The sequence below is a fragment of the Symphodus melops genome, assembly GCF_947650265.1.
Source record: "Symphodus melops genome assembly, chromosome: 20".
Taxonomy (NCBI): Eukaryota; Metazoa; Chordata; class Actinopteri; order Labriformes; family Labridae; genus Symphodus; species Symphodus melops.
This window is the reverse complement of record NC_136710.1, coordinates 19,348,904-19,359,148: the sequence shown is the minus strand read 5'-3', so window position 1 is coordinate 19,359,148 and position 10,245 is coordinate 19,348,904. Positions and strand designations below refer to the sequence as shown.

The window sequence follows — 10,245 nt, the reverse complement described above, 5'->3', positions numbered from 1 at the left end:
AACACAGTCCAGTTAAACCTCACACTTGTATCATGTTGTTCTACTTACACGGTCATTTGAATTTCTCCTGACACGATAAAGGGGACATTACTTAGTCAACCATTTCAAAGTTAAATTCAGGCAAATGTCGGCGCCAGAACGATGAGGCTCTGTTTGTTGTTTACAGGAAGCAGAGTTTAAATACAGCACACAAACAATCCCTTATATCAGACAACCCCTTATATATATTTTTTTTTTCTTCTTTTTTTCGTATTTAAACCCACACAGCGCATCTGAAAGCTTTTTGCTAACCATCATAAAATGATCTATTTTACTTCAATGATCAATATGCAAATGAAGCATTTCAATTTGTCCTGCTGTCCAAAATTACAAATATTGAAGACACCTGTCTCCCCGTTCCCGTCACTTTCTCCTGCCTCTGAAGAGTTGAGGTGCACACTGGTTGCCTTGAGGCATGGTTAAGATCATGTTGACCACACTGAAGCTTCAGTGTTTAGCTAACTGTGTGCTAACTGATCTTTAGCATGCTTTTTTAATGTTTGATTATACAGTAATGTCACTTTATCATTTCATTCAGTAGATATCTTACTGATCGTAGGTAGGTAGGCTTTATTTGTCAAATATGCTCCATGTTAAAGCACATTAAATAAATAGCAATAAAAAAAATTGCCAATACTATAAAAAAAAAATTCTTAGCAGCAAAACTTAACTGAAGACTATCAATCGTTTAATGTTAAAATAAAGTTGAAAATTTCTACAGGTGGCAACGCTGAGGAAAGTATGCAGAACAAGTATCTATAAATCAGGTCTCAACTTTACAACTAGGTCATTGGTTCGGTCGTGCAGCTGGGATAATGAGCTGGTGTTAAATGTCTTTATATTTGCATATCAGTGTCTCTGATTAGTAGAGAGTCTTGATTGTCCTATTCAGTTCACAGAGCACCAAGATGAAGGAGAAGTTCTTGCTGGGTCTCTTGTGTCTCACAGGTCAGTAAACTCTGTTTAATTATACCTGCTTATTATGATGCAATCCAAAATGTCTTCAGTAATTAAGTGTTTTAACAGGTGGTCTTTGTAATTACATTGGCTGGTCTGAAAAACAAGTTAAACAGAAATTCTATTAAAAGCAAAATCAATTGGTGTGAGCAGCTGAGAGCTACAACAAGATTTGGTCATGAAGCAAAAGGCCTTAAAGTTTGTGTAAAAATCTAAGATCGACAATACACAAGGCCACACCCTGTTGTGCAGGGAAAAACCGGAGATCTTAACCCTTTGATTCACAACATGGGTCAAAAGTGACCCGGCTATTTTTGTTCTCTTTAGATTTGCCATATATTAATTTTATTATTCAGTATTCCAGGTATTCCTCAACAAACTTGCTTTTAATCATCACAAAACTTTATTTTTATTATTTTTACTTTGATAATAAAAATATTTCTTGTATAACTACTCTTCTGATACACAACACGGGTCAAAATGACCCGCATTCATTTTATTTTTTTTAATGGTTTTTAACAGTTGTTCCCTTAAAGAGTATTTTAACATTCTTCTCTCTTCTGATCTTTCTATTGCCCTGTTTTTTTTTTTTAAATTTTATTTATGTCTGTAAAGCACTGTGAATTGCCTTGTGTCTGAACAGCGCTACATAAATAATCTTATCTTGCCTTGCCTTGCCTATGGAATTTCATGTACAGCTCAACTTTTCTTTGCTATACTTTTTAAATGAATGTATTTGAGCGTTTAATATACCAGGTAACCTTTAAATATCTAGTTTTTGACTACCAGAAATAATTATTTTTGTGTTTGCTTTGTTACATTTTAAAGAATTATAGGTTTTGTATTGAAAGATCGAGTTTACCGATATGGGTCAAAAATGACCCATACTCTGGGGTCGCCGGTGCCGCAGCGGCAGTGCGCGCGATCCCATGTATTGAGGCTCAGTCCTCGCGCGGGTGGCCCGGGTTCGCGTCCGCCCTGTGGCCCACCTCCGGCATGTCTCTCCCCGTTTCCGACTCTATCCACTGTCCTTCACTATCAATAAAGGCATAAAGGCCAAAAATAAACCTTTAAAAAAAAAAAAAATAATTACCCATACTCATTTCCTATGTAATGTTCCTATGGAAATGAATGTGGGTCAATTTGACCCTTGTTGAGTATAAGACGGGGTAGTCATAGCTTGTGTATCAAAGGGTTAAAAAAATAAATTATATATATATATATATATATATACATATATATTTGTCCCCGGTGGGAAATTCAAATGATCTCACTGTTGTTAAGAAGAATGTTGCCGAGTTCTTTGGATATCATGATACATATGCATACCATGGCACGTACTGTATGTAAAGCAATTTTCGTGCATTTGAGTGTGAAGCGCAGGGCTGTGGCTTACGTTTGGGGGCACTGTGGAGCCATTTGGAGCCATTTGATATACGTGCACAAACGCACTTTCATACGTACATTTCTCGAAGGCTGAATTTTGGATATATTTTGGTGACATTTAATGCACCTTCAAGCAGTCAAAAAAGCTCCCAAAGAGACCTGTAAATAATAACGGGGAAAATAATATCCTTAGAATCACATTTGGGTCTTCTGCACTTGTCAGTACTTGTTGGCAGAAGTTGTGTATTTACTGCTTACTGTATGTTCTCCTCACAGGCTGGAACATCTCCTCATGCCTTCCCTTTCAGTACCACTATGTAGCTGAGCCTATGACTTGGACTGAAGCTCAGACCCACTGCAGACAGAAGTACACAGACCTGGCCACTGTTGAAAACTATGAAGAAGTGAAACAACTGAAATCCACAGTTCCATCTCTGCTCGATGATCATCTTGTCTGGATCGGTCTGTACAGTAAGATCCAGTGGAAATGGTCAGACAATTACAGAGGGAGTGGGGCTGATTACAGGAGCTGGGCAGGAACAGAACCCAACTTTTGGGGACATCAATACTGTGTTAAGATGAGACAAGGAACATTTTGGGATCACTTCTGCTCTGGCAGACATCCATCTATCTGTTACACAGGTAAGAGAGAGAGAAACAGGGGCACGTCCAGACTTTCTTTGATTTGCACAACTTGTGCACTGATTGATGAAGGAGTGGGATGGAGTATTAGTGCACAGAAATGATAGGAGTGAAATCTCTCCTTTAAAAGAAGGTCCAATGTTATTCCATTCTCTAGACCTAAAATCTGATTCAGGGATGATTCATTAGGATACACGTAGGAGAGAGAGTCCTGTCTCCACCCCGCCTCCTCCCTAAAGTCAATGTGCACCAAGGTTGCCATGTCACAGAAACAGAAGCTTCAGTGTTTAGCCAGCTCTGCATCGGTCATGAAACCTTTCTGTCTTCTAACTTCTCGTCATTTTTGAAAAGCATCTCAGATATTAAAAGTGTCTACCTTCTCTGGTCAAAACCAAAACAGTCATCAGAGAAGAAAGCACTTCAACACAGCATGTCTCCTTAATGTCTGATCATATAGTAAGGTCACTTAATGATTTAATGTATTAGATATCTTACATAATGTTCTTAAAAGCAGTTCACTAAACATTTGACTTGGATCAATCTTTTTCTTTTTTCCTAACTGTAACTGCAGGGACTCAACAGGATCCTGACTTTGTTTATGTCAGTGAGGTAAAGACTTGGTCCGACGCTCAGAAGCACTGCAGGGAGAACTACACAGACCTGGCCACTGTGAGGAACTACAATGAGAACCAGATAATCCAGAGATTGGTATCAACAGGAACCTGGGCTTGGATTGGTTTGTACAGAGATCCTGACATGAACTGGTCTAACGGGAGTCTCTCCAAGTACACATACTGGAAATACAGTCCATCTACATTAGGCTCCATGAGTGTGGTTTGTGGAGCTGCAGAGTGGCCAAAATCAGGACGATGGATTCTGTCAGACTGTAAAAATAAATTCCCGTTCGTTTGCTACGGCTCAGGTAAGTGATAAACTGACTTTCACTTAAAGAGATTGCAGCATTAGATGATGATCATTTGTAATTGATTGTAATGAAGCAGTAACTGGACAGCACAGTTTCTTCTTTGTTTCTGTGTGACAGTAAAACGGCAGGTGATAAAGATCAGGATGAAGCCAGAGGACTCCACTGTGGATCTGAATGACCCTGCTGTGAAAGCACAGATCCTGGAAAAGGTGAGTCTCCAAACCTTTTTAGAAAACTTTGAATGGTTGTCCAAGTGAGTGATGGGGGAATGTTTTTCTTCATTTGTGTGTTTGACTGTGTTTCTATCCTGTTAGCCTGCCAGGTGAAACTCATTCAAGCTTCCAACAACAATACAGATTGAAGACAAAGTTTAGAAATGGTTTCCCTTTGTATCTTTCAGTTCCAGGACCGGCTGAAGGAGAATGGACTGAGTGGAGTCACCCTGAAGTGGAGAGAGCAGCCTGATGGGAAAGTTTTCCACAAGGAGAAGAAAATGTCAAAGAAGAAAAGACTGAGCTGTGAAAGTGAACTATAGCTGTACAGTCTGTAATTAGAGATGGGACAGATCTGATATCAATAGGGTGGCAAAATTCTGGGAATTTTCAAAGTTGTAAACTTTCCATGGGAACAGGAATTTATAGGAATAAACAGGATTAAACTGGGAATTTAGTAAACTGAAGTTTGGCCATTAACAGGGAATTTAAATATAGTTGGTGAAAATGTATTTTAGCATAATCCTGATTAAAACACCAGATTTCATGCAAGTACACTTGAATATCTAAACTACTCCTCCATCATAATGCACAGAGGATTTCAAGAACCCTGGACCAAACTTTGAGCCCAGAGCACAAGACTACTGAAGCCACACATTTTAACCAGTGGTATGTTTTGATGATATTATGGGCTGATATATTTTAAAAATGTGACATAAATCTGTTTAAATGTTGTTTGTTTTCATGGATGTCTGCTTAAGACAGAACTAAATGTTTACATTTATGAATGGATATGATACTGTTTGATAAAATTACATTTCATTTCCAAATAATTCCCATAATTCCCATGGAAAGTTTCCAATTTGGAATATTTTAAAAGCTCCAAAGCATAACTTGGAACATGGAAAGTTTCCGGAATCTTCCCACCCCATTGCAAACCCTACATACTGATAACTCCAGACCTCCATGTTCAGTCTGACATTTAACTTTAAAAAGTCTTTAGAAGAAAATCAATGAAAACTTTAATCTCTGTAGATGAAATGTACCTGTGTTTAACTTCACAGTAATGAGTGTAATCAATGCTGAATGATGAATCTATCAGAGACGTGCTTTACAATGAGTGACTAAGTCATTCAGTGTATAAATAATAATTTAAAAGGTGTATTGTAACTTTAAATATCACCTTCATACAATACTCAGAGAGCTCAATTCACTCAACTGTGTAAGACTCACATATCTATTGAACTAGTGTGTTTGTGACCCCTGTAGTGACCCCTTGTTGATGTGAAATGAACCCTTATCAATATCACTGTTGGGGCCTGATTTACAAAGATCCTAATAAAAGAGTACTAAAGTGCATGTTCACTCCAAAAAACTGTACGTTTGGTTTGTGGACGTTTTGCAGGTGACTTACTTTGAATATTTGCGTGAATGATATCAGATGCCAAGTTTGTGGAGGCGGTAGTATTTCAGTCAGGCTTTTGCGTCTTCTACTGGTTTACATCAGGAAGAGTTTGGACGGAAAGCAGGACGAATGCAAGCGACTGGAAATGCCCAGTAATGTTGGAGAAAAGAGGGAAGTAGGAAGACATGCATGTCAACGATGCAATTCTTTATAATGCATAGGATCTGAATGTCTAGTTATATTAATTTAATCATAGCGTTTCTCTATTTATTTGTCTGTCATTGAAACACATTAACGTGTGGAGGGACTAAAAGCGGTCTTCTTTTATTGAGCCTATGTCTCCTCCTCACTGCAGCCTGTTGTGCACAACACCGGGGCTCTCGGATTAGCACGTTCCCTTCAAACGTGTTCAATTCAGACACTGTCACAATCACTACAATTTTTGCCTGGCTTGGTAAATCACATTGCTTGTACTAACACAATTTATTTGCATTTTATCCTCCCAGTATTTTGCACGCTGAGGTAGAAACTCTCCATATTGCATACATACATTGCTGACAAAGGGGGAAAGGGGATATAGGATCAATTATAATCTCAATCCGTTATAATCTGTGTGTTTAAGAAACTGTGTAATGTTACAAGGTTTGTGTTTGTTTGCTGTTGACTTTAAAGTGAGTCTCCTGCATGAAGAGGAGAGTAAAGTAAATCAAATTAAATAAAGACTTGAAAACAGACATTTCCAGCGTAGCGTGATGATCACATGACAACATTTTCTACAACACAGTTCTGTTTCAAAAACATGCATCACTAAGAAGTGACCAGTTATCACTCTTCATCAGCAGCAGCTCAGTCTATTGGGACGTGTGCAAGTCCCGGCATTGACCAAAATATGGGACTTGGTCTGGTGGCTTTAGGTCCACTGGAGATCAGGTCACTTCCTGAGTACCGCCAAGGTGCCTTTTTGCAAGGCACCAAACCCCCCCAAAAGCTCCAGCACACTCCCAGTGTGCCAAGATCACTGGTCCTGTATGTGCACGTGTGTAATTCATGCCTGTGTGTAAGTAAGTAAAAACAAATTACATCAAATAAAAAGACTGAAATTAAAATATATCATTGAATGTCTTTTCAATTATGTGACGATTCCACTGTCATCTTCTTTGGCCAATTAACTTCTGTTAAAGTTAAACTTCAGTATCATAAGCGCCAGCTGAATGACGATATATCGTCCTGTTGATATTTTGTCTTATCCTAACACTCACTGCTTTATGCTATGCACATTTCAAGTTTGGAGACAAAACACTTTAAAAAATCTTCAGTTTTAGGAAACAACTCACGTGCACATTGTGCACGTTCATACGGTCGGATATGAGCCAAAAAATCCCTTTGCCTGTGAAGGGTCTTTGTACTCTTACTCTCGGTTGATGCTTTCATAAAAGTCTCCATCTGCAGACCAAACAAAAAAAAAAGCAGGAAAAAAGGGGTTTTAAGATTTGGAGATGTGGCTTCTCATGGAAGAAAAGTAAAAAAGACACAGCAACAAAACTGAAGCAGCCAGGGAAAAGGACGTAGAATATACAAAGTGAAAGAAAGACACACTATTCAATTCATCAACATAAATGTACATTTTCCTCTTTTGAAAGCAAAACGTTTGAAAAATCTTGACGGTACAAGTCGAGATGCTCAATGTCTCAGGAAAGCAACGATCAAGTTCACGATTCTGAGTCTGAGATCGATGGAGAACTTCGCCGAGGAACGTTTTTTGATATTAACGCCAAACAAAGGTCAAACGTGGTGTTCCGTTGTTGCGACCTCTCGCTGAGGCCAAAATCCTCAGACTTTCCAAAAATGCCTCGCAAGATCCGAACCAGAGAAGCTCCATCGATCCACACGCCACCCTGAGTCCCCAGGCATTACTAATGGATAGCTCCTCTCATCAATAAATCATCACTCTGTGGGTCCCTTTTATCAAGGGAGGACAGCTCTCCCTATTTCATTACAAGGAATATATCTTTAAACAATGAAAATGTCCCAGAAGATTATTTATTAGGACAACAGTCCAAAGACGAGACTGAAGATCTCGATTTGGACCTGAAGAGAATCTGCTGCTGAGAGTCTCCTCACGTTTTCAGCGAGAAAGGTTTTTCTTTTTTGGCGGCAAGGCTACTGGTCGCCATGGTGACGTCTGGGTGTCATCCTAACACACCATCTGTGACGTTGTCGGACATCCAAAAAAAAAAAAAAAAATAAGGGAAAAAAAGGAAGCAGCATGGACGGGTCAAAGACAGCAGGTGTGGAAACACACTCGGTTTAATATATGATAGAGGACAAACGTAAGAAGAGACACACACACACACACACACACACACACACACACACACACACACACACACACACACAAATCTCAACCCTGAACCTAATTCTCCCAGCAGCCCTTGCCTCAGCACTAGAAAGATGTTCTGTTCAGTCCATGAAGAGGAGCAGGACACAGATCCACAGTCTAGTGACGGCCTCTTTGTTTCTTTGACTTATCTCCTGACGAATCGGAGCAGACAGCAGGAAGTCATTGTGTGGCGTCGGTCGATAGAAGACGCCATATTAGGATTGACGTCCTCCGAGTACACATCTATCTTCATGTGAGTCTGAACCGGCCCCGAGGTCACTCCGTGTCTTAAGAAGTGCTCCGGAGCTTGATGGAAAAAAACACGACTTAGTGATGTACAGATCAACAAGTGTTCCAGGTGAACATGTGGAGCGGTTAAGCAAAGGTGGACGGTTACATAAATCAACAGGGTTCACCATGCAGGGAGCAAAAACATACTCAGGTAAGTCAAGTCATGGCACTCGGATTGATTTCTTTTGACTTTCTCTTATGGTTGTTGATTTATTTTCTATATACTTCTTGGGACGCTCCTTTTTTAAGCCCATGTTGAGTTTTTTTTTTTTTTTAACTTCTCCCACACTCACTATTCTTTTCTTTTTGTGTAACTGTCTTTCTTGGTGCAAATAAATAAAATAAAATAAATTAAATAAGCTGTGTCTTACTCTTCTGAAATAAAGGCCCCTTTCATACATGCATGACACGTCTCAACAGATACTCTGTATATACATTTCCAAGACGAGGTTTAGTCATTGGGCAGAATTGAACCTTGAACATGAAACTCGCTGTTTTATGGCGACTCTGATTCCGGAGGTGAATTTCCCCGTTCAAATCCTCCGTTGACTTACTCGTAATATCAACATTTTAAATCCTGCAACCCAAACGAAGCAGCTGATTCACCGCTAAACAGGATGGGAAAACAGAGAAGGAGGCAAAGGTACCAACGTTTGTGAAACACTTCCTGTTTCAGTGTGTTTCTATTCATGTATTCTTCAGAGAAGAGAGGAAACCCCAGCAAGTGTGAAAGATATAACAACAATACCAGAAGAGTTGTGTTTGTGTTGCTAACGTGATTTCCAGCAGCCCCCCCAGGAGCTGCGTCTCTGTGCGTCTCTGTCTCGCTGGCTTGTGAGAGAGTTGGTATTTTGACAGTTTGCCCAGCATGGTGGGCGCTCGCTCTCCTGCGTAGACAGCAGAGGAAATTGGCCTTTAATAACCGACTGATCCGATATGAGTCAGAAGATAATTATAGAGCATCATCTGGGAGTGGGTTCAATCCGATTTTAATCACAGAGTACGGACGATGTGGCGTGAACGAGACCCGCTCTCATATCGGAGAATTCAGAGCGACGAAACACAACTCTGCAAAAATCTTCAAGTCACTACTGATCACAAGTGACAGCTTGTTACACAACTAGAATGATACATTAAATATAGAATCATAATTAATAATAATTGAATTTAACATGTGATGCTAACATTTACATATTATTATTGACTTTATTTAAGATTCATTCGTCTTTTTAATGCCCAGTGGGAATGTTTGTTTTGTTTTTTTCTGTGACATTTTTAAGGGCCAAGCCAATGATTTTTCATTTGCTAAACACTGTTTAAAGGATGCACTCTGATTGGTCTGTAACATTACGAACCAGCATGCTCAAATTGTTGTTAAATATTCCTCTATACCTGGTTTAGAAATACAGTAAAGTCATGCTTTGAAAAAAATAAATAATAATAATACTAAATAAATAAATAATAAATAAATAAAAAGCCATGCTTTGAAAAAAAAATTAATAATAATAATAATACTAAATAAATAAATAATAAATAAATAAAAAGCCATGCTTTGAAAAAAAAAAAAATAATAATAATAATACTAAATAAAAAAATAATAAATAAACAAAAAGTCATGCTTTGCAAAAGAAAATAATACTAAAAAAAAGTTGTGCTTTGTAAAAAAAAAAAAAAAGAAATAAAAAAATAATAAATAAAAAGTAATGCTTTGTAAAAGAAAATAAAAAATAATAAAGTCATATTGTGATATGAATGGTACAGTATTATATCACGTGACTGTAAAACCTTTTAAAACCAATGCGAGAGAGAGAAGAGTCAGGACAGAAGATCCTGCTGATTCAACATCTAGAAACGGCTGAGTCACTGAAGCAAAGGGCTTGAAGAAACAAACACCGCCCTGACTTCCCAAAGCGTCCTGTCCTGCAGAACAGAACACCACGAACCCGAAACCCTCCTGTGCTCATCAGAAAATGAAACCTGCCTCATCCTCAGCACCACGGCCTCTCGC

The 10,245-nt window shown here is 38.7% G+C and overlaps 1 protein-coding gene and 1 long non-coding RNA gene across 2 annotated transcripts; both read left to right on the top strand.

Annotated features, from left to right (window-relative positions):
• The first annotated feature begins 241 nt into the window (after nt 1-241).
• Nucleotides 242-2,908, top strand: LOC306841246. Its single transcript, XR_013781457.1, has 3 exons — nt 242-598; nt 745-987; nt 2,659-2,908. It is a non-coding gene; the product is annotated as an uncharacterized lncRNA (long non-coding RNA).
• A 78-nt stretch (nt 2,909-2,986) lies between these two features.
• LOC306841242 (uncharacterized protein) lies at nt 2,987-4,585 on the top strand. The gene is made up of 4 exons (XM_079371026.1): nt 2,987-3,024; nt 3,596-3,946; nt 4,067-4,158; nt 4,350-4,585. Exons 2-4 carry the CDS (start codon nt 3,781-3,783, stop codon nt 4,482-4,484), a joined length of 393 nt encoding a protein of 130 aa, XP_079227152.1. The 5' UTR covers nt 2,987-3,024; nt 3,596-3,780; the 3' UTR covers nt 4,485-4,585.
• Nucleotides 4,586-10,245: the final 5,660 nt, after the last annotated feature.

Excerpts from the sequence above, each read along its gene's own strand:
- LOC306841242 (XM_079371026.1), top strand. The coding sequence starts at position 3,781 with ATGAACTGGTCTAACGGGAGTCTCTCCAAGTACACATACTGGAAATAC. Across the intron at positions 3,947-4,066 it reads GTTCGTTTGCTACGGCTCAG|TAAAACGGCAGGTGATAAAG; the intron begins GTAAGTGATAAA and ends TCTGTGTGACAG. Across the intron at positions 4,159-4,349 it reads AAGCACAGATCCTGGAAAAG|TTCCAGGACCGGCTGAAGGA; the intron begins GTGAGTCTCCAA and ends TGTATCTTTCAG.